General features: G+C 34.5%; 3 protein-coding genes across 7 annotated transcripts; 2 read left to right on the forward strand and 1 right to left on the reverse strand.

The window, feature by feature from the left end:
• The first annotated feature begins 147 nt into the window (after positions 1–147).
• On the forward strand, positions 148–8154 carry LOC114394261 (short-chain dehydrogenase/reductase family 42E member 1-like). 4 transcript variants are annotated; one of them, XR_003662680.1, is made up of 10 exons: positions 148–424; positions 503–845; positions 942–1219; positions 1304–1500; positions 1610–1977; positions 2331–2397; positions 4611–5177; positions 5336–5560; positions 6462–6510; positions 7707–8154. XR_003662680.1 is itself a non-coding variant. In XM_028355940.1 (6 exons), the coding sequence occupies exons 1-6, from the start codon at positions 202–204 to the stop codon at positions 2395–2397; spliced, it is 1476 nt and encodes a 491-aa protein (XP_028211741.1). In that variant the 5' UTR covers positions 148–201; the 3' UTR covers positions 2398–2608. The 4 variants fall into 4 exon arrangements, 2 of the variants coding, with proteins under 2 accessions (XP_028211741.1, XP_028211740.1); XR_003662681.1 differs by lacking the exon at positions 6462–6510; XM_028355940.1 differs by lacking the exons at positions 4611–5177; positions 5336–5560; positions 6462–6510; positions 7707–8154 and having other exon boundaries at positions 2331–2608.
• A 3685-nt stretch (positions 8155–11839) lies between these two features.
• LOC114392338 (cell division control protein 2 homolog D-like) lies at positions 11840–13355 on the reverse strand. Its single transcript, XM_028353428.1, has 5 exons — positions 12888–13355; positions 12605–12810; positions 12435–12504; positions 12206–12344; positions 11840–12122 (listed from the first exon to the last, which is right to left on the reverse strand). Exons 1-5 carry the CDS (start codon positions 13322–13324, stop codon positions 12030–12032), a joined length of 945 nt encoding a protein of 314 aa, XP_028209229.1. The 5' UTR covers positions 13325–13355; the 3' UTR covers positions 11840–12029.
• A 1052-nt stretch (positions 13356–14407) lies between these two features.
• LOC114394147 (chlorophyll a-b binding protein 7, chloroplastic) lies at positions 14408–23430 on the forward strand. Of its 2 annotated transcripts, none has more exons than XM_028355756.1 (6): positions 14408–14602; positions 14685–14854; positions 19829–19975; positions 20304–20436; positions 22384–22476; positions 22892–23430. In XM_028355756.1, the coding sequence occupies exons 1-6, from the start codon at positions 14462–14464 to the stop codon at positions 23204–23206; spliced, it is 999 nt and encodes a 332-aa protein (XP_028211557.1). In that variant the 5' UTR covers positions 14408–14461; the 3' UTR covers positions 23207–23430. The 2 variants fall into 2 exon arrangements, with proteins under 2 accessions (XP_028211557.1, XP_028211558.1); XM_028355757.1 differs by having other exon boundaries at positions 14688–14854.

The following is a 23430-nucleotide window of genomic DNA, read 5'->3' on the forward strand; positions in this document are numbered from 1 at the left end:
TACCAAGTAAGATCGGTTAAAATCGAGCTTAATTCTAGGTAAAAAGTCACATATTTAAAAAAAAAATGACAAGATTAAAAGCAAAATGTAAGTATTTTAGAAAGACAAAAACATATATTAGAATGAAAATAAAAAAAAAGTGGGTCCCTATGCCTGGTGCGACTTGCGAGAGGTGTACTGTATATTGATAAATGAGATGGGATGAATCAGGGGAATCTAGGCGAGTTAATCAGAATGCACTTGAGCGAGAACGAAGGGATAGAGGGGAAGACCTTCGTGGTCACCGGTGGACTGGGATTCGTAGGATCTGGTCTCTGCTTGGAGCTCATACGTAGAGGTGCCGTAGAGGTGCGAGCCTTTGACCTCCGCCTCTCTTCTCCTTGGTCGCGTCCTCTCAAGGACAAGGGAGTCCTCTGCATCCAAGGTTAGCCAGCAGCGTCAATTTCATTTCTTGTTATTTTTTTAGCTGTTGACTGAACAACTTCATAAACAAACTCAAAAGGGGATGTTGCCCGCAAAGAAGACGTGGAAAGGGCCCTTCGCGGTGCCGACTGTGTATTCCACCTTGCGGCCTTCGGAATGTCAGGCAAAGAGATGCTCCAATTTGGTCGCGTCGATGAAGTCAACATTAATGGTACTTGCCATGTTATCGACGCTTGCCTCTACCTCGGCATCAAAAGGCTTGTCTACTGTAGCACATGCAATGTTGTCTTTGGCGGTCAACAGATCATCAATGGGAATGAGACATTGCCCTATTTCCCAATTGATCACCATGTCGATCCTTATGGCCGCAGCAAATCTATTGCTGAACAGTTGGTTCTTAAGAACAATGCCCGCACTCTCAAGTAAATCTCACACTATTTTTATCTGATTTATTTGACGTTACTATTACAACTGGTATCTCTCTTCAATTAATGATATCCTTTCTTTCCCCCATCAAGGAGCGATTCCTCCGGGAATCATCGTCTTTACACTTGTGCTGTTCGTCCAGCTGCAATCTATGGACCGGGTGAAGACAGACACCTTCCAAGGATCGTAACCATGGCAAGGTTGGGTCTCCTTTTGTTCAGAATTGGCGACCAAACTGTAAAATCAGATTGGATTTTTGTGGATAACCTTGTCCTTGCTCTTATATTGGCGAGTATGGGACTTTTGGATGACAATCTTAGCAAGGGAAAACGCCCTGTAGCTGCTGGCCAGGCCTACTTTATATCTGATGGTAGTATTGGATTTGGTTATGTTTCTACTAACCAAGTTACAAGCTTTGCTGAGTCTGACTTCTGAGTGAGTCTTCTTTTTTCAGGCTCACCGGTCAATTCTTTTGAATTCCTGCAGCCTCTACTTAGGAGTTTGGGTTATGAACTGCCAAAGACTTCCCTACCAGTCGAACGTGCTCTTGTTCTCGGGAGGATTTGCTGGGCTGTTTATACAATCCTATATCCATGGCTCAATCGGTGGTGGCTTCCACAGCCATTCATCCTCCCCTCTGAAGTTCACAAGGTCACTCAGTCCTTTTCATGTGTTTTAAATGAGGATGCATAGATGACAGAGCAATTATCATGATTTGTGAATGCTATATTATGTAATTCCACATTTGTTTTTTCAACAGGTGGGAGTGACCCATTATTTCTCTTATCTTAAAGCCAAAGAGGAGATTGGCTATGCTCCCATGGTGACCTCTCGAGAGGGGATGGCTTTGACCATATCTTACTGGCAAGAGAGGAAACGGACAACTCTGGATGGACCGACAATCTATGCGTGGTTGTTTTGTGTCATTGGAATGATCTCACTGTTTTGTGGTGCTTTCTTACCTGATATAGGGATCATGTCCCTTCTCAGAACTACATGTCTATTTGTCTTTCGGTCAATGTGGGTTACAAGGCTGGTGTTTCTTCTGGCTACAGCTGCACATATTGCTGAGGCCATTTATGCTTGGTACCTGGCTAAAAGGGTGGATCCTGCCAATGCAAGAGGATGGTTTTGGCAAACTTTTGCTCTTGGGTTCTTTTCGTTGCGTTTACTATTGAAAAGAGCAAGGAAATAGGTAAGCTTTTCCAGATTACTTGTACAATACAGTACAGGTTACGAAATCAATACTGTTTTCTGTCCATTGCATGAATAAATGGAAACTACCATTGCCAATAATATATTCAACTATCTAAGTGCTAGGAGATTCTTAACTCTGGCCTTGTCAAAACTTGTCCATCATATTTATTGGATATATATTAATATAAAGTGGAAGGGCTAGAATCAAATCAATGACTCATTATATGTTACAAGAGAGAGATTGGAGTTTTTCCAAGGGTGGATCCTGCCTATGCAAGACGATGGTTTTGGCAAACTTTTGCTCTTGGGTTCTTTTCGTTGCGTTTACTATTGAAAAGAGCAAGGAAATAGGTAAGCTTTTCCAGATTACTTGTACAATACAGTACAGGTTAGGAAATCAATACTGTTTTCTGTCCATTACATGAATAAATGGAAACTACCATTGTCAATAATATATTCAACTATCTAAGTGCTAGGAGATTTTTAACACTGGCCTTGTCAAAACTTGTCCATCATATTTATTGGATATATATTAATATAAAGTTGAAGGGCTGGAATCAAATCATGACTGATTATGTTAAAAGAGAGATTGTTGTTTTTCCAAATTACTCGTTCAAAATATATAAATTTGGAGACTCTGCAGAGTGATTTCCAACTACAATAATGCGTGAGAAAAATCCGAGCAGAGGAATGGATCCCTTATCGTGCGTCCTCATTTGTCCATGACCTTGGACCACCCATGTCGGTGTCCCCGTCTCACGATCAACAGGAAAAAAACCCGATATTGCATATTTCAATTTTTTAATTGTTTGTTAAATTCATTTTTTTTGCACAATTTTTACTTTGTTTATGATTGTTTTGTTTGAACAAGTTTTATAGTTTATATATATATATATATATATGAATCTAATGGGACTAGTTTTACATCCCTAATTAGTCAAAGAAATGTTCAAAATTGTTTTAGGATGATCATTTTCGCTCACTTTAAAAACATGAAGGATTGAATTTTTTGAAAGATAAAGAATTGTAGTAAATATAATTGGAAAACATAAAAGAACAAAAGTTTATATTAGTCTATATATTATTTAGAAATTCGGTCCTATTTTCTTGAAACTTATTTTGTTTTATGACAGTTGTTTACTTGTCATGTAAAATAGATTCTCAATTTCATCGGTTGGCATTATCATTAATGGTAATGGTTTATAATTTATGTTTTTTCATAATATTAAGAACTAAAATCGTGATTCACTCTTGATTTGCTCTGAATATTCTCAAGTTTTTTTCTTTATGGACTAAACCTAATAACTAAAATGGATCGTAGATATTATTTTTAAAAAAGTTGGTCCTATTTTGCATTAAATCTTCGAAGAGAAAGCTTTATGACAATAATATTGTACTCAATCAACCAGAATTATCTCATGTAGAGAATATTTGTTGTTTTAAACAACAAAAAAAGTGGTCCTATTTCCTTGAAACTTATATTATTGAATCACAATTTTTTGATTGCCATGAAAATTGTCTCTTCATTTCATCTAACATTATTTTAATAAAATGAGAGTTATTGTGATTATCAGAATATGATAATGCCTAAAAGAAGAACGGACATGCTTTCCTAGTTGATATGACTCACAAAATAGGTCTTTTATTTTTTCAAGACTTAGAATCATTATTTTTAGTTTAGATAAATGTGGGTGCCCCAAACGTTCATGAAGGACCTTTGGTGATGTGACAGCACTGTAAACCCAAGAAAAATTAGGCTTGAGATAGTAAAGACTATGAGATTCATGTCCTACACCAATCGTTCGACCTGTACCACATTCCTGTATGACAAAGGAGTTATGTTGAAAGGGTTTACTGTAATGTGGTGTGGTGGATCATGGATGACCACACTTTGTCTTTATTTATAATAATCAAATAGAATCAATATTGATTACATAGGATCAATGTAATTAATGAGTAATAAGGACTAATCCCTTAATTGCTATCTAATAATAAACAAGAGAATAAAATAAAATCCCTTAAGTGGAAGCTCCAGCCTTCGCCACTAGTCCATGACATGGTTGTGCTGTGCATCCCTGGGTGAGTCGTCACCACCTCTGAATTCCACTGGTGGTTGCTTGTGATCACTATCATGGTGGTTGTCACTGATGGTGGTTGCTACCAAGCCCTCTGCTCATCTCTCATAGGGAAATGGGTCGCAGTTTGCTTCTAAACTGTCTAAACACCCAATCTTTGCAATGCTTCCACAAGAGATTCTGTTGTACCCCAATATGTGATTATTAATAAGATTTATGTGTGAACATACAACCCAACATTCAGATATATTCTTTCAACAGTCGCAATGCAACATTCTTACCATTTAGCTAAACTGGACACTATTTCCATATATTTTAGATTAATATAATTCACTACTACATCAAGTGCAGTAATTTGGAAAGTCTAAAATGATTTTTAATTCGAATGTAGTTAGTTGCAGGGGCTAATAATTAGTTATTCTAAATGAAGGAATATTTATGTTCATGTTATCCTTGGTACTCAAGCAACACATTAAATTTCTGTATCAGGTGAACCATTTTGGTTCTTTTGTGAGATTTATCTTTAATCTCCCTGCACCCACAGATCAAATTCCTGCAAAAATGGTACTTACCACTCTTAATTCTGCTGTACATTGGGCAACTTCTTCACCATGTGGTCCAGTGCATATTAACTGCCCTTTTAGAGAGCCTTTGGAAAGCAGTCCCTGCAGATGGTTGTCAAGCTGTTTATCTGGGTTAGACTTGTGGATGGCTAATGCTGAACCATTTACCAAGTATATTCATATGCAATTGTCTCATACTTGTTTAAATGCTCCTGGTGAAATGACTGAAGTTTTAAATCTGATTCCAAGGGCCAATAATAGTCTTCTATTATTTGGTGCAATCCATACAGAGGATGAGATGTGGGCTGCTCTGCTTTTGGCTAAACACCTTCAGTGGCCTGTTGTAGCAGATATCTTGTCTGGGTTGCGGCTAAGAAAACTTTTAACTTCTTTTCCTGATATTGAAAGAAACTTTATATTTGTTGACAATCTTGATCATGCTCTTCTCTCAGATTCTGTCAAGGGCTGGTTAGAGGTTGATGTGGTTATTCAGGTATTATGACTTATTACTAAATTTTACTGATTCCCCGTCTATTTCATTCTATAATTTTAATTTTCCTTTATATGTTATGTTTCTGCATATTCATTTTTTGACATGATAGTTATGCCTTTTCCACATGTTCCCTTCCTCCTTTTTTAAATTTGAACCAGATAGGAAGCAGGATAACTAGCAAACGGATCTGCCAAATTATTGAGGATTGTGCTCCTTTTTCATATATTATGGTTGACAAGCATCCACATCGTCATGATCCAACACAGATTGTAACTCATCGTATACAAACTTCCATTTTTGAATTTGTGGGCTGTGTACTTAAAGCTGCAGTTCCGCATACAAGGAGCTTGTGGAGCACTTCCCTACAATTGTTGAGTAAAATGGTATTAATTTCAGTAATGAAAAGTTACTTCTTGTTATGGTAATATTGGCAATGTTTTCTTTTACATCTAATCAGATGTATTCCTGTGGTATCTTATCTTGAAGTTTGAAGTCAGTTGAAAGCACTTGAATACGAGGAAAAGATTGACTAAGTGCTCGAGGAGAATGATTCCCCAGCTCTTTATTTATAATAATGGAATTGAATACAATAATGATGGGATCCCTTGATTATAGGGATTTACAATTATAATCAATTACATAAAAACAGTATCTGAGCAAGAAATAATAACGAAAATCAGGAAACAAAATAACATCTCAACACTCCTCAAGCCAGCTTGGAACAAATGTAGGATATCCTTGGCCCTCTAAGTGACTTATTATAGATGTCTGCAAGCTGATCATTTGAATTTACAAATAAAGTGATAATTTCTCCAGAAATTATCTTCTCTCACATAAAGTGACATCTAATTTGAATGTGTTTAATGTGATCATGGAAGACCGGATTAGATGCTATATGCAAGGCTGCTTGGTTGTCACAAATAAGTTTCATGGACTCCATATTGTAAAATTTGAGTTCATTAACAACTTGCTTCAAGCAAATCAGCTCACATGTTTTTTTTTTATAATTATTAGCAAAGATTAATATATATATTAATTGGGGCCCATTTTTCTACCAGGACTTTTTTTTTCTTTTCTTTAATTTTGTTGTCTTTACCTTTAGTTTCTTTAATTTAATTTCAGCAGTTAATTCCACTAGTTTAATTTCAGTCATTGAATAAAAAAATTACATGATAGAGACATAAAAAGTTAGTAATTGGCTGTGACTTGTTCTGGATGAATTGATGCATGAGATATTGTGTACTAATGAGATAATTGTGAAAGTTTTGATTCTTTTCTGAGCAGGCGTCATTGTGAGTGATGAAGTATGAATCGAAAGCACAAGAGTAAAGAGGTTAGCATGTTTGAACGGATATCATAGTATGGTAAATCAAGCACTTCATAAATTTTCGGTGAGATGTGTGACCTTGTAAGTGTGAGAGAACAATTGTTCTTAATTTCCTGATTTTGAATGATTCTTAGATTGTTTGGGTACATACATAGGGTGGAAATGATCAATGTCTTGTTTGTTTTTCTTAGCGACTTAGCTAAATAACCAACCTATTATTTGAATGAATCCCTTGCACCCTGTTAAGCCTAATGCAATTAATTGGTTTTTTTTTCTGAGCCTAATGAAATAAATGACCACCTTATCTTAGGTTGTAGGAGAGCACGGGTCAAGGCAAATTTACCCTTAATTTGGGGGAGTTGGAATTTTGGTTGGGTGAAAAAAAATTCAAAAACATCACCAATAACACACATGCAAAAATAAAATATGTTAAGTTGCTGCCGTACCAAGTCAATTTCTATTGTAAAAAAAATGAAAAATAGAAAAAAGCAACAAAAAAAAAAAGAGAGAAGCAAGCCATGAGTTCAAATAAAAAGTTGATAGCAACTTAAGTCCAAATAAATTTTGTGTGTTGTTAGGAATAGAAGGCAGTTGGGTCTTTTGAGATACAAGTCATGGGTTATTAGGTAAGTGCTCTCTTATAACTTAACTTTGTTTTCCCAAGAAAAATCATGAGTTCCTTGTTAGCCCAGCCAAGTTACAAGCCTAAAAAGCACTTAGTGATCCACAATATGTATGTATGATTGCTTTAACTAAGAAGAAGTGCAAAGTTGAAAACATTGGTTCAACTGTTGATTTTGAAAATATTCAAAGTCGAGACACTTGTGCGCTGAGAGAAACACTGACCTTGTGAGAAATGAAGTGTGGTAAGTCTGCCTTGATGAAATTTTTACTTGCTAACCTTTTTAATCTCCATGTGTATTCCTTCATGCTTCCATCACAAGATCAAGACAAATGCAAGCTTAAGACCATTCATTGAAAGGTTTGAAAGGATTTGCAGTTATCTCATGTGTTGGCACACTCAGCACTTGTCTTTTTCTTGAGGACAAGCAAATGTTTTAATTTGGAGAGTTGATAACTGCGGAGTCTGAACTAATTTGATAGTCAATTTTAGCTAATAAATGGGTGTAATTTCTTTACTTTATTATTGTTTTTAAGGAAATAATGAAGAAATTAACATTTTTGCAATTTTATATTAGCAGAATTCAAAAACAAAAGATTTCAAGTACTTTAGAGGAAAAATTGATGCAAAAACTAGAAGAAAAAATCTTGAAGAAAAGTTGAAAGAATTGGACAGCTCGCTTAGTGCGTGCTGCAGGCTTAACGCGAAGAAAGCCCACAGTGAAGCCCAAATGAGTGCTTAGCGCAAAATGAGCGTGAAAATTAAGGAGGAGGAAGCAGAAGAAAAAATACACCGAGTATCAGAGCTATCCAAAGTCTGGGCCTATCCCTTAGGGGAAACCCCTCTCTCTTCTAGTCATTCTCCTTTTTCTTGTTATTAGTCATTCAACTATTTCTTTCATTAGCTCCTGAAGTGTAAAATCTGTTATGGCTATAAAAGGCTAAACCCATGTTGTTGAGAGCCTAGAGGTCAACTCTTGTAATGTAAATCTTTCCTATTATCTATTTAATGTAATTTTGTTTCTATTATTCTTCTCTGTACTTTTCTGTTATTATGATCTGATCACCCGTATAATTTTAGAGGGTAATACATTGAAAAATGGTTATTTTCCAAAGAACTAGGGAAGGGTATCTAAATAAATTCATTGCTAGAAATAGATTGACATTTATTTTGCCCAAGAATTTTTGCATCTCTTATTTTAATGTGGTTTGTTATTTTATCTCTACAAAGAAATTTGGGAGAAAAGGATAAATAAACTAGACCCTTCGTGCAGGAAACCAAAGATAGGATAATTCACTAGATGCGGGTGGAAACAATCTCACCACCTGAAATAGGACATAGAATCATGGATTTAGTTTCTCATTTTTTTTGGGCTATCGCTTGTAGTCTACATGGTTGAAGTTTGAGAAAGACACATTGTCCAACTTGATAATGCAGCGCCCCATGGACTTTATCAATTTGAGTCTTCATGCAATTTCAGGCCTTCATAAGAATAACTTGCAACTGCTAATAACATAACTTTCTAGTGTGATTTGGTTGACTTCCTCCACATAGGACGGAACTATAGTTCCCTTAAGCAATGGTAGGGGATTCCAGCCATGTAGAGCGTCAGATTGTATTTGGTATTGTAGAAAATACATTGGAGCTGTGGTATTTGATATTGTAGCAAAAAGTTGCCTAGCTTAACTAGTGAGGATATTGTCTAGGCTTGTGCCCTATTAAACACTTGAACTAGGTCTCCAAACATTTGTTAATCATCTCTACTTGCCCATCAGACTGTGGGTTGCAGGCTGAACTAAAGTTGATTTTGATTCCTGCTTTCTTGAATAATTCGGTCCAAAAGTGCCTTAGAAAAACCTTGTATCTACTAATCACCATGCTAGCTAGAAATCCATATAAATAAACACTCTCAAATTAAAATTGATGCAAGAGCAAGTACAATGAAGGGATGACTAAGTGGAATAAATGGGGGTACTTAGTAGGGCAATCCACCTCGATTAAAAGACACGTGACTTTTTCCAGTGTTTTACATCATTATTTGATTCATTTTCTCTCTCTTCTTGTTGTCTCATGACCTCAACTACTCAGATTTGACTTCTTTGGTTCAAATCATGCACTATAAGATTAGATATAATCTAGCCCAATGACTTTCCTAGAGACATGAGCCTAGCTACATTGCTTTCCCAGATTAATCAGCCTAGCCTCACAATGTTAGGAATAGAATTGAAATGATGAAGAAAAAAAGAATTTTACTAAATATAAGAAAAGAACCGAAAGTAGAAGAGAAAAATTCTTATCCTTCTTCCCGTATTTATATCTAATAAAACCCTCTAATTAACTATAACTCATTAATAGTCCAATTATCTTAACTAACCCTTCCTTATCCTTGTATCCTAAATCCACACAACTTTACCACAAGTATTACTAAACCCTAAACCCCAAACCCCAAACACCAAACCCTAAACCCTAATTTGTTAGGGTTACGTGAAAAATTAGGGTTTGTGTGTAGTTGACTAAATAAGGCTAATGGTTAGGTGACTAATTTGGGTTTAGTATCACCTAACCAATTAGGGTTTATGGTTATTTGATAAATTAGGGTTAGTTGACTAATTAGGGTTTATGGGTATTTGAGAAAGTAGGGTTTAGGGTTACTTGACAAATTAATGTTTATGGGTATTTGACTAATTAGGGTTTATGGGTACTTGACTAAGTATGGTTTAGTATTACTTGACCAATTAGGTTTTAGGGTTACTTGACTAATTAGGATTTAGGGGTATTTGACTAATTAGATTTTAGTGTTACTCGACCAATTAGAGTTTAGGGTTATTTGACAAATCATGATTACTTGACTAATTAGGATTTAAGGGTTTAGGATAGATTCGCATATAAAAATAGATTCAATTTTTTTTCGGAAAAATTTTTTAAATCAAAAAGAAATGTTCGATAACAAAGATAGTTGATCGGTTAATTCAATAATAAGTAAGAAATGGGAGTTAGTATTCCATTTTTTTGATACCATTCGACCAATCCAATTAAATTGTTTACTTATTCAATTTCAATAATTGAATTCTTAAGTTTATCCCAGTCATTTTTTAAATTTCAATTGGATAAAATCTTTCAAAAGTTTTTTTATTTTTTTCTATCATTATAGACAATATCATCTATTTACTAATTAGGGTTTGTTGTTAGTTGACCAATTAATATTTAGGGTTATTTGACATATTAGTGTTACTTGACTAATTAGGGTTTAGGGGTATTTGACAAATTAGGGTTTAGGGTTACTTGAAAAATTAGGTTTTATGGGTATTTGAGTAATTAAGGTTTATGTGTACTTGATTAATTAGGGTTTAGTGTTACTTGAGCTATTCGGGTTTAGGGTTATTTGAAAAATTAGGATTACTTGATAATTAGTGTTTAGGGTTACTTGACAACATAGGGTTTAAGGTTGCTAACTACTTAGGGGTTTGTGGTTATTTTGACTAATTAGGGTTTAGGGTTATTTGACAAAATAGAGTTTTGGATTACTTGACTAATTAGGGTTTAGGGTTGCTTGACAACATAGGGTTTAGGGTTGCTTGGCAAATGAGGGTTTAGGGTTACTTGACAAATTATGATTTAGGTTACTTGACTAATATGGTTTAGGATTGTTTGACTAATTAGGATTATTTGAGGTTTAACATAATAATGTGATTGGGTCATTAATTTGATATTCACATATTGCACAAACAAAAATAAATAAAAACCTTATCAAATAACACTAAATAATAAATATTGTTCAATGATGTTGCATACATTATGCGAATGAAAAGGGTAAGAAGGCAAGAGAGGTTGAAAAAATGCATTGAGTTGATGATTAGAAGGGAAAAAAGAGAGCAGGAGAGATTTTTAGAAGAGAGAGAAAATAAAAGAAGGTAAGAAAAAAGGGATGCAAGCATTCAATCTTCTAAAAATCTAAAGAGAAATAATAAAACGTAAATGTAATAATAAACCTAAATAGACTCTTTTTCCTATTCTTGCCTAATGTCAATAATATAAGATGTTCAATTTTATAATTATGTTGATAATTTTCTTTTATATATATAGATAGTGAATAAAAGGTAAATGTAATAATGATTATTTTTCTCCTATTCTTACCAATATCAATAATATAATGTCCAATCTTATAATTATGTTGGTGGTTTTCTTTTATATAGAGAGAGTGAGGGTTTGGTTTCATATCCATTAGTGATGAATTTGGTGGTGTCGGCGTTGGGAGGGTGGAGGGTGTGCAATGGAGCAATGTTTTTGCTTGAGGGAGGCGGTAATGGTTTGGGAATGAGAAGTGGGAGAGTGTGCAATCGGAGTGAGGCTAGTGGAGTCAGAGTCGGAGTGAGTCAGTTAAACGGAATGAATTTCATTAGAATGACACGAAAATACACCTAACTTAGAAAACAAAGAAGTAACTATGAAATAAATACCAAGGCAACTGCATAATTCCACGAATATGAAAAATAAAACAGCAAAGTTAATTGTTCTAAAACGTATTACGTTATAATCAAGGTTTTGTTATATTATTATGCTTTTAGGTGTGCATGAACTTTAGGTCTCCATACATCGTTTTTGAACTTCATGTTTTAAATGACCATCCTTCTCTGTTAATGTAATAAAAAATTGTTAACAAGGATAATATTGGTGGATTTCTAAGGTTCTAGTTAGTAAGAAAAGCGGAGAGGATTTTCATTAGAATGACACGAAAACACCTCGATATTTCCATTAGAATGACTAAAAAACATAGAAGCAGCTATGAAATAAATCCCAAGGGCAACCACTCCTTAAACGGATTAGGATACACGCTCGAGAGAAGCATAGAGTAAATTGGTAGTCATAAAATTCTACTTCCAAATCTTGGACCAATTTATTCGTTCTAAAGGTGCCTCTTGTCCAAGTCATCAAAGTAAGCATGTTCCATTGCTTTCTTTGCAGAAATCCTCTTGGAAGGCTCATATTTCAACATTTGCTGAAAAGAAAGAGAAAAATATAATGAAAAAAAAAAAAACAGGACTTAGATGCCAGATGACAGTTAGTTTAGGAGTAGCTTACAGATAGCAAATCCAGTCCAAGCTCATCCAAACTTGGAACAGCCGTTGACAGACTTTGAGGGTTCCATTGAGGGTATTCATGCCAGTTCATTAGTTTACTCACGCCTGGCCACACGTCTTCGTTGGGAGTACCCAATAGCCTGCACTAACAGGGTAGAATTATAAACAGAATGAAGCAAACTAAATAGGTGACACGCACAATACATAATAAACATATATCATAGCGTCACCTGAATATATGCAGGAGTTGTTGCAGTTCGGAATCACCAGGAAAGAGTGCTTGTTTGGTGACAAGTTCGGCTGTAATTTAGATGCAAATAACATTAGTAAACCCTCAAACTCACATACAATTGGGATGTAAATAGAATTAGTAAACCCTCTACCTCACATACAAGCTTACCAAATATGCAGCCTACGGACCAAATGTCCACCGCCATTGAGTAATGGGTAGCACCCAAGAGGACTTCAGGAGCTCTATACCACAGGGTTAGTATCTCATGTGTATATTTCTTAATCGGCACAGTAAATGCTCGAGCGAGTCCAAGATCAGCAATTTTAAGCATCATGGTTTTTGGGTCCATCAAGAGATTGTGAGGTTTCAAGTCCCTTAATAATAAAGATTGAAAGATTCATCAATTGATATTCGAAGGAGGTGTGAGAGAAATGAAAGGGAACTAGAGTACCTGTGCAAGATCCCATGACCGTGGCAGAAAGCAACGCCCTTGCAAAGCTGGTACATCAAGCTTTTGATGGTTTGGGGTGGAACGGTTTGTCCAGTTTGACGGAAAGAGCGAATGAATTTCTTGAGATCGGTGTCCATGTACTCAAAGACCAAGTAGAGCACTGTCTTCCCTTCCTTGTTCTGACCTTGTTTGACATCCATTAACCTAACGACATGGGGATCGCGAGAGAGCATTCGCAGAATGGAAACCTCACGGAGAGTGGTGGGAGGGACACCTTCTTCGTCCTCGTGGAGACGAGTCTTCTTCAGAGCCACGATCTTCCCCGTGGCCTTCTCTCTTGCTCTGTACACCTTCCCATATGTCCCTTCTCCCACCTTTTCAAGCTTCTCGAATGCCTCCTTCGCCGATAACACTCCTCCTCCTCCTGGCTTCTCCATCTCTCTCTCTCAATTGAGTCCTTCTTCGCCGATAACACTCTTCAATTCAATTATATAGGCCGTTGCAACATTTTTAAATATAATAAATAAATCAGAAATCGAATCGTTGAGCAACGGACACTTGCCTGCCTGCCTTTTGAATTTCAAATCCCGCCGCTCCCCTCCCCCTCCCTCCTAAGTCCTAAACAGCAAATTAGGAAAATAAATACGTTTTTATTTTTTATTTTTTTTCCTTTTCTCTGTTTCCAGCAAAATATATTCATTCCTATCTTGGATAAGTAGAAATGCCATATAATAATGATATATTAAATACTTACATTTTAAATTTGATTAAATATTAAGAATAAAATTAAAAGAAAAATATTTACTTAAATATGCTTGAAATTATAAAACAATATATATAATGTATAAAAATTCAGGTATTATCTTATGAGTAAAAAAATAAAAATAGTATTTATTATATATAAATATATATAATTATGGGTACATTATATTTTTAGTTTCCGGATTTTTTTATTCTTATGACTATAATCATTTAATTTTATAGAGATTTATCTGTGTCTCCAATATTTTTCTTAATATATATATATATATAATTACTGAAAAAAATAATGATAATTTTTAGGAAATTTTTAATGAAATTATATTTCATTTTTTTCCTTTTAATGAGTTTGTTCTTAAATTTAAATCTATGATAAATAATTATTTTTGTCTCTTAACATGTAATTTGATGATAGATGCATTCCAAAAAGACGAAAGTAAAAATACTTTTGATTAATATTATCCAATATTTTTTTATTGTATTAACATGTTTTTAAACAAAATTATCTAAATATAAATCATGTTATGACAATTTTTTAATTTTTTTTCTATCAAACTTTACAATATATTTTAAATTGGAACTTATGTATGAAAATTTAAATTCAAATATGTAATCTTTGGATATAATCCTAACAATTTAAAATTTAAAACTAACTAAAAGGATAAGAGGGATACATATTTTTCTAAAATGGCAAAAATTACTTTAAATTTGAAATTAAATTAATAAAAATATTAGTGACGATATTAGTATATGGCCTTCAATCATTCAAGTGTAGAACTAGAAGGTAAAGAAGCAATTGACGTGAGCGGCCATCCATGGTTTCGCTTCATCCACATACACTAACACTAGCGTGCCCTTTGTCCGTTTCCTCTTCATCCTCCCGTTTTCTCAGATGCTCCGTAAATTCTGCCCCGAAGCGAAGAAGAAGCAGCTTCATTACTGCTTCGTGGCAAGAGGTCCGTGCTATCCCATTCCATTTCGTAGTTTCTACTATTTCCCATTGTTTCATTTCATTCGATGATTATGCTCCGATTGAAGCAGCTCGCGGGAGTTTTACTATTCTCCGCGATTCCTTTCACTGCCGTGAAAGCTATAGCTAATAGTCCGCTAGGGGAGTCGCTTCAGAGGAAAATGGAGGAGAGAAAGACATTTGCTGTAGAAAACTCGTCTACATTCAAGGCCTTAGCCGGCAAGGCCCGAAAGGAGAGGTAATCCCTCCCTGGTAAGCAACTGTATGCATGTTACACCACAATTCCAAATATGCGTTTTCTTTTGTTCAGGCCTTCTAGGTATGGTTTTGATTCCAGCAACCATGTGTTGTGTTAGGTAACCCCATTAGTAGTTAGTTACAACAGGTTACTTATTTATACTTACTTATAACATAAGACTATATTAGAACAGTTTTTAAAACCAAAAACATGACAGGTAAATCAAACATGCCCAAGAGGAGCTCTATCCTGATCCAGTTCTATCAACAAGTATATAGCTCCCTTGATCCTGTGGGAGCAGTACATATTTGAGTCAAAGAATGAGGGGAGATTAGGTTTCATGGATAGAAGATTATAAACTTTGAAGAGAGAAGATATGCAAGAAGCGAGAATGAAAAAGATTGAAGACCTTGAAAATCTGACCCAGTTCTCCGACAAAAGGGGTGGAATGTGTTAGACAACTTAGAAAAGGGAGGATACAGAGATGGGGTAGAGGATGGGGTAGAGGCAGGTAGGTGAATTGACTCAAGAGAAGACTGTTGAAGGAAATTAGGGATTCTTTTGTTCACTGGAATTGACGCCAATGACTGGGTTAATCAGGTTGAGAAGTATTTTCAGTTGAAAAGGATTTCAGATAGGGAGAGGATACAAATGGTTACAATCGCAATGAAAGGACATGCTCTGTCATGGTTTCATTGGTGGGATTCTTGAGTTCCAAACTCGACTCAGATGATGTTTAGGAACACTTAAATTAGGTGTTTTCAGTCATTCATAATCCAAAATCCTTACCATATATTGTTGGATCTGAAACAAGAAGTCTCAGTGCAAGAATCCAGGGAGAAATTAGAGGCTTTTGCTGGACCGCTTCTCCTCATAGATCAAGATTACCTTTGGGGAGTCTTCTTGAATGGCTAAGGGAGGAGGTGAGAGCAGAACTCAGCATATGAGCAGCTGTTGGGTCTTTGTCTGGGGACAGGTCTTTGTTTGAATGGATGGACTTGGCACAACTCATTGATAACAATTCTTTTGTGCAAGGAATCTAAAAGAAAGAATATTAGAGATATAGACAACTGACATTAGTTAGTTACAAGTTAGTTACTCTTGTAACCAATTGTGTTATATAAGGCCCAATGTATTCATGTAATGAGTGAGATTTGCTCATTTGAATAATATCCAAAATAATATTCAGTTTTTCCCTTTCTCCATTTTTCTCTCTTCCATTTCTTTTCCTTTTCTTCATTTTCTTTCTTCCATTATCTGCTCCCCATGACCTTGAACTTTATTCTTCTGCAACCTTTGCATTCATTCATTCATGGCAAACATGAGATTTATCTTGGTATCAAAGCAATACCACCCTCCATCCACAATTTTTCCACTGCTTTGTTCATCTTTTTTATTATTTGCTTTCCATTCTTTTTTCTTTCTCGTTCCCAAGAAAATCAAAACACAAATCTGTTGGTCATTCTTTTTTTTGTCGGATTTCAATTCCTTTTCCCGATTTCCAACTCATGGCTTTTCATTGCAAGTTCCTTTTTGGTTTTTTTGGTTCGATTTGCTTTGGAGAAGGAATATGTGTTTCTTGGTCTCCTTTCTTGATTTCTCGTCTTTGGCTTCAGTTTTGATTCTCGAATTTGACCTCTTGCAAGGGATTCTTGATTGCCTCAATTTTTTTTTCCTTTCCCCTTTTGAACCCTAGCTATCATCTTTTCCTCTGATTTTTGGCCAATCTGAGCTGCGATTCATGAAACCATTGCCACCAATCAATTCCTCTCCGTGTTCGCAACGAAACCCCTAAACATTTGTCACTGCCTCCTGCCAGTGATCTTCGGCGACCGTACTCCATTGCGACAACGATTTTCAACCGCCGTTGTGTCTGAATGCTTGTGATGCTGGTTGTTCTCTCTAAAACCATTGTCTCTGTTGGAAATAATCCAAGTCTCACATCGGCTAACAAATAAAGTCATATTAGACTTTATAAGTGAGGGGTAACCCTCACCCCTTGAGCTAGCTTTTGGAGTTGAGTTAGGCTTCTCGCATTATTCATTATAAGATGGTATCAAAGTCAGTTCAGATCCTGGGACCACGCTTCCACTAGCCCTCGCTTTGTAGTGACAAACACTCACCATTTGTTATTCACGCATCAAGCCCAAGAAGTGCTTGACGTGAGGGGGTGTATTGGAAATAATCCAAGTCCCACATTGGCTAAAATTAATCCCATATTAGAATATATAAGTGAGGAGCAACCCTCACCCCTTGAGCTAGCTCAAGGAGTTGAGTTAGGCCTTAACTCGCATTTATCCTAGATCCATCCAAAGGACCACCTACCATTTGTTGTTCACGCATCAAGTCCAATAAGAAAGTGATTTTGGGCCTAACTCAACCCCAAAAGCTAGCTCAAGGGGTGAGAGAAAGAATATTTTTCTCCCCTCTTTTATTAACTGATTAGCTAGGCTAAAAATACTAATAGAATATCGTATCATATATTTTATCAGTCTCAATCGATTGCTTTGTTCTATGTTTGATATTGAGATGCTTCAAGTGCTCTCTAGATGTTTGTGATTAATCTTATTTGAAGATAGCCTTTGATTAGTTTTGATTGGATTTGGATGGATGCCGTATACGGTGGACTCTTAGGCTTTTTGTTTGAGTGATTTGAGATTGTTGAAGCCTCCTATTGGAGTTGTTCAGTTCAATTAGTTGATGAATTTTCTCTTCCTATTTGGTACTATGCTACTTGCTTTCAAGCTGTTAGTGAGTATTCCTGATGACAGATTAGAGTTGTGGTTGCTGCTGCGTCCACAAAGTGTTTGTGAAAATCTCTCATTGAAGACAGATTTTGTGTTCTTCTATTTGTTGATGCTTTATGTTGATGTAAGTTTTTGTCCATGATGATTAAGCATTGTTCGAGCTTTTGTCATGAATGGTTAAGCATTGGATTGTTGGTTTGCTTCTGTCTTGAGTGGTTAAGCATTGTTTTGGTTTCTGCTCTTGATGTTTAAGCCTTGTTGCTTTTGCCAAGTGATTAAACTTTGAGATATAGTTTCTGCTTGATGGTTAAGCTTTGATAGTTTCAGGGATTGATGGTTGTAACTTCTGCCATATGGCCTCGTTGTTGATTTTGTTTGATGGTTAAGCTTTGATGCTTGCTTTGGACTCTTGGAAGAAGATTGAGAAAATCAATATTGGTCGAAGATTTCTAGGAGCTATGCACCATAGCCGCACTTACATTTTGATTTGTTTTTAAATTTCTGTTTTGGCTGATGTATTTCCGGCATGTTTAGCTATATTCCAATTTTTCAGCCTTTATTTATTATCTTCTCCAAGATAGAAGTGTTTTCAACACCTTCCAACTTGTGGGGGCATTAGAGATATAGACTACTAGTATTAGTTAGTTTCAAGTTAGTTATTAGTTTAATTAGTTACATGTTGGTTTAGTTAGTTACAAGTTAGTTAATCTTGTAACCAATTATGTTATATAAGCACAATGCATTTATGTAATGAGTGAGATTTGCTCATTTGAGCAATATCCAAACTAATATTCATTTTTTTTCCTTTTTCCATTTTCTCTCTTTCATTTTTTTCCTCTTCTCCATTTTCTTTCTTCCACTATCTGCTTCCCATGACCTTGAACTTTATTCTTTTGCAAGCTTTGCATTCATTCATTCATGACAGATATGAGATTTATCAAAGAAGATGGCTTGGACATCATTTTAGAATTTGGGTTTAGGTCTAAGTCAACCTCAAAAGTTAGTAATCTCAAATGAACCACAAGTTAGTGCTGTTGTAAACTTGGACATCAGCGCTATTTTGGCTGCTTCTGGTCCGTGATTAGTGAATGAGAGTTCGAGGTCTTAAAAAAATGAAGAACTAGAAGTGAAATGTAGGAAGACATTACAAAAAGAGGTGGAGACAAAAAGATGGCTTGATTTGTCTCAGTTTGAGGAGGAGAAACATATGCAGCACCATTGGGGTAATGAATAGGGGAGGATAGACGGTAACCTGACTAGCAAATTGTGCATTTCAACAAAAAAAATAAAATAAAATTGAACAGTTCACTACCATTGCCGGAAGTGCAAGACATAGATACTTCCATGGAGGTGCATTGGTCTTGGGCTCTTGCATCTCAATTAGATGAAGAAATAGGGAAGATGGCTTGGGCAATAGAGGAAAGGTGAAGGGATACAATTGGGATTTCAGAAGTTTGACAATTTTTTTGATCTCATGGACCAAGCCCCTACCAGATTGAAACTGCTTCTTTCCTAACATAAAAAGTCAGAAGTAGGCAGGAGGTAGTGAAAGATTTTCATGATCATCAGCTTCTACCATTTGCAATAGTTCAATTCTCAATGGTGCCTTGGGTTCTTGTTAGCCATGCAAAGGCATTGATGCTCTGTTATAGGGCTAAAAATATAGGAGAAAACAGAGCATTGGAATAGATTGGAAGAGGCTATTTTGGGCTGCAAGGCAGTGATTGACTTTATCATCGGGATTCAACCAGTTGGAACCTGATGTTTGTTTGTAGTTGTCATCACTTTTCACCTCAAGGACATGGTGAACGCTTAGGGGGGAAGGGGGGGGGGGGGGGGGAGTATTGTTAGGTAACCCTCATTAGTAGTTAGTTACAACAGGTTAATTAATTACCCATCTTTTAGTCATAACTTATATTAGTGAGATAGTTTGAAGAGGGCATGTTGCCTATAAATAAGGAAAGAGGTTGGGAGAGGGGGAGAATCTTATCATTTGGGGAAGGTTTGTACTCTTAAGAGACTAGAGAGTGGGGAGAGGTCAGGATCTCTTGAATACCATGAGCACTAATGTAATTCATATCTGGCTGTTATCAGAGAATTGTACTAGAAAATAATTTAGAGACAAAAAGAGCTTCAGATTGTCATTTCATTACATGATTATTATTCTCACTGTTGCTTGTGTGTCCAAATTTTATGCTTATTTCGTTAAACATTCACTAATTTTCAGCTTTTGGTATGGAGAAGATCGGCCTCGTTGGCTTGGTCCTATTTCATATGAATACCCATCATATCTTACTGGGGAACTGCCCGGGGATTACGGCTTTGACATTGCTGGGCTTGGCCAGGATCCTGTGGCACTGCAGAAATACTTCAAGTATGTCATTTTTAAATTTTTAATGGAAGCCATTATGCATGTGTTATTGCTGCTTGTCATGTATGATCATTTTTCATATGATGAAATGCTTGATTTTTATTTACTTATGTATATTCTACACCTATAAAAAATATAAAATATGTTTATTCTTTAGATATACCGTGGACAATAATTTCCTGTTTCTTCTGAATAGTTTATCAATAATCTGAAGTGACTGTTTTCAAAATTTTGATAGAACATATTATATAAAATGAAAATGTTTATTGATGATATCTTTATATTGTGTGAAGCTTTGTATATGATAATTTTAACCTCTTTTATCAATAAGCTTTGAGATATTGCATGCTCGGTGGGCTATGCTTGCATCCGTCGGTGCTCTGATTCCTGAAATATTAGACCTATTGGGAGCCTTTCACTTTGTAGAACCAGTGTGGTGGCGTGTTGGATATTCAAAGCTCAAGGTTATTATGTCCTGTCTCTTTAACCATCTTTCATGCAGTCTTGTTTGTCAATTTTGTTGAGTTTTATCACTCAGAAGTTTGTGCTATTAAATATACAATTATTCTTCATTACCTGCTCCTTGAATCTATTAATTAATTAATTGAAAATGTTGCTCAATAATTTGTTCTCCATAAAGGTGCATATGCTCTAGACATGGCTAAACGGAAAATGAATATTCCCATATGGGTCATGATAAATTTCTTTGAAGTTAAAAATGGTGATTACAGATTTTTGGCATATTTTGTATGATCATGTTTTTTTTTTCCTTGCCTCTTTGAAAATGAGTTTTGGTATTGATGATCACGGTGACGATAATAATATCATCATTAATAATAATAATAATAATAATAATAATAATAATAATAATATTATTATCTTTAACCTATTTTTTTAAGTCATTGAGTCTCTAGAGTTAAGAGGAAGGAATCAAGGTCTTTTGGAGTGAGAAATACACTCCTTTATCGTTACACCCACGTATTCATATGAATATTTGGTATAAAATATAGTATTAATATAGGTTTAATTTTATGCGAAATAATTCAAAATTTGAATTTTATTCTTTTTTAATTTATTATATTTTTATAATCTCATATATTATCTTTTAAAATATAATATATAAGATTAAATTTTATTTTTACATAAATTAGAATATTGATATTTATATAAGTTTTATTTTTATTTTATATATTATATTTCTTTTAAAATAATGCTTGTGAGTTAGTGACAACATTTTTTTATCTATATTAAGATATTTATGTTATTTATTGTAATATAGATAAAAAATATTGTCAATAAATCACATGCATAACTATTTTAAAAAAATAAGAAATATTTTCATTTTATTTAATTATTTATCTTTACTATATAATTAAATTCTTTAAAAAAATTACATACCTAATTAAATAAATTTAAATATAAATAAAAAGTACTATTATAGTAAATAACAAGAATATCTTAATATAGATAAAAAATACTATCATTAAATCACATATATAAACATTTTAAAAGATAATAAAACACTGTCATTGAAATTATAATTTATATAAAAAAAATACATTAAAGATAAAATTTATATTATATATTTATTGTATAAAATAAGTTTTAAATAATGTGATAAAAAAATACCTAAGATTATAAAAATATAATATATAAAATAAAAATAAAACTTATATAAGTATACATATTCTAATTTATGTGAAAATAAAATTTAATCTTGTATATTATATTTTAAAAGATAATATATAAGATTATAAAAATATAATAAATTAAAAAGAACAAAGTTTGAATTTTGAATTATTTTGACATAAAACCTATATTAACATTATATTTTATACAAAATATTCGAAAGAACACTTGGACGTAGTGGTAACTCTTAAGAACCATGGTTTTAGTTCTTCCTCACTAGTCCTTCCTCAAATGTTGGTCAACTTTCTAATCTAATCAACGTTTAAAATTTAACATTTAACGGTCAATGGTTAAAATCAGCTCTGAGGGACTCAATAATAAATTTTAAAATATAGAAGATTTAGATAGTAAATTAAAATAGGAGAACCGATTTGGTGAAACAAATAAAATAGAAGAATGAATTTTGCAATTAAGTCTAATATCATCACAAGCTCTCACTTTATACATACTATATGAACATTTTGTTATTATATTGATTAAAAAATTTAAACTTGTAAATATTATTGTAAGAAATGTAATTGACACTTCCTTGCTTTTGAGTCTTTGAATTTTCAACAGGAAGATACTCTAGAATAATAATAATATCATCGTAGGCTCTCACTTTATACACACCGTATGATCATGTTATTACTATATTGATTAATTTTTTTTAATTTAATAAAGATAATTGTAATAAATGTAGTTGACACTTCCTTGCTTATGAGTCTTTCACTTTTCAACAGGGAGATACTCTAGATTACCTTGGTATCCAAGGTCTTCACTTTGCTGGAAGTCAGGGAGTGGTCGTGATTGCTATTTGCCAAGCACTCCTTATGGTAATGCTTGTATCCCATATATACCTTTGTGAGCTTTGTTAACATTTATTTCTTGTGCTTATAAAAAATAACATTTATTTCTTGCGATATTTTCCTTCCATTGTTTTTTAGCTCGAGTGTACTAAGTGGTGAGTGGTGTAGCATATATGATTTCAGATTTGCAACTAGGTTGTACTGGATTAACTTTTCCATTTTAATTCTACAAATGAAACATGGTCTGTAATCCTTCATGTGTCAAGAGGCATAACATAATGCAACCATAAAATTTTAAAGTTAAATTCCTCTCCTACATATTTTATATTGGCTGAAAGTTTCAAATAATCGAAGCTGCTTGACTACACGACTTGTTCTTTTGGGACAGTTATTGACGTCTGCAAATGGATAACCTTTATACTAATTAGAGATTCTTAAACAGGTTGGACCTGAATATGCTAGATATTGTGGGATCGAGGCATTGGAGCCTCTTGGAATATATCTGCCTGGTGATATAAATTATCCTGGAGGAGCTTTGTTTGATCCCTTGAATCTGTCCAACGATCCTGAAGCTTTTGAAGAGCTGAAGGTAAAAGAAATAAAAAATGGACGCTTGGCAATGGTTGCCTGGTTAGGCTTTTACGTGCAGGCAGCACTGACGGGCAAAGGTCCTGTACAGAATCTTATTGATCACATCTCTGATCCTTTCCACAACAACTTGCTGGGCTCCCTCAACTTCATTAAAGTGGTCATGTAATATCAGAAAGGAATCTACATCCATTCGGTTGCTCTTTTCTACGTTTTGCTGAGGGAATTCTGGTAAGAACGGTATAGCCATCAGCCATGTACCCTTCGCATTCTATTGTCAAATCTCTATAAAAGAAACTATTCTTAAGAATTACTACTAATTATGTCATTCTATTCCTAAAAACACCACAATTACGTCACTCAATCCTAATTCTAGACCAATTTCAATAGTTA

Source organism: Glycine soja, chromosome 17 (assembly GCF_004193775.1).
Source record: "Glycine soja cultivar W05 chromosome 17, ASM419377v2, whole genome shotgun sequence".
Lineage (NCBI taxonomy): Eukaryota > Viridiplantae > Streptophyta > Magnoliopsida > Fabales > Fabaceae > Glycine > Glycine soja.

Excerpts from the sequence above, each read along its gene's own strand:
- LOC114394261 (XM_028355940.1), top strand. The coding sequence starts at position 202 with ATGAATCAGGGGAATCTAGGCGAGTTAATCAGAATGCACTTGAGCGAG. Across the intron at positions 425-502 it reads GGGAGTCCTCTGCATCCAAG|GGGATGTTGCCCGCAAAGAA; the intron begins GTTAGCCAGCAG and ends CAAACTCAAAAG. Across the intron at positions 1,501-1,609 it reads TCCCCTCTGAAGTTCACAAG|GTGGGAGTGACCCATTATTT; the intron begins GTCACTCAGTCC and ends TTTTTTCAACAG.
- LOC114392338 (XM_028353428.1), bottom strand. The coding sequence starts at position 13,324 with ATGGAGAAGCCAGGAGGAGGAGGAGTGTTATCGGCGAAGGAGGCATTC. Across the intron at positions 12,811-12,887 it reads GGTCATGGGATCTTGCACAG|GGACTTGAAACCTCACAATC; the intron begins GTACTCTAGTTC and ends TTTATTATTAAG. Across the intron at positions 12,123-12,205 it reads TTGGACTGGATTTGCTATCT|CAAATGTTGAAATATGAGCC; the intron begins GTAAGCTACTCC and ends CTTTCTTTTCAG.
- LOC114394147 (XM_028355756.1), top strand. The coding sequence starts at position 14,462 with ATGGTTTCGCTTCATCCACATACACTAACACTAGCGTGCCCTTTGTCC. Across the intron at positions 20,437-22,383 it reads TTGGATATTCAAAGCTCAAG|GGAGATACTCTAGATTACCT; the intron begins GTTATTATGTCC and ends ACTTTTCAACAG. Across the intron at positions 22,477-22,891 it reads TTTGCCAAGCACTCCTTATG|GTTGGACCTGAATATGCTAG; the intron begins GTAATGCTTGTA and ends ATTCTTAAACAG.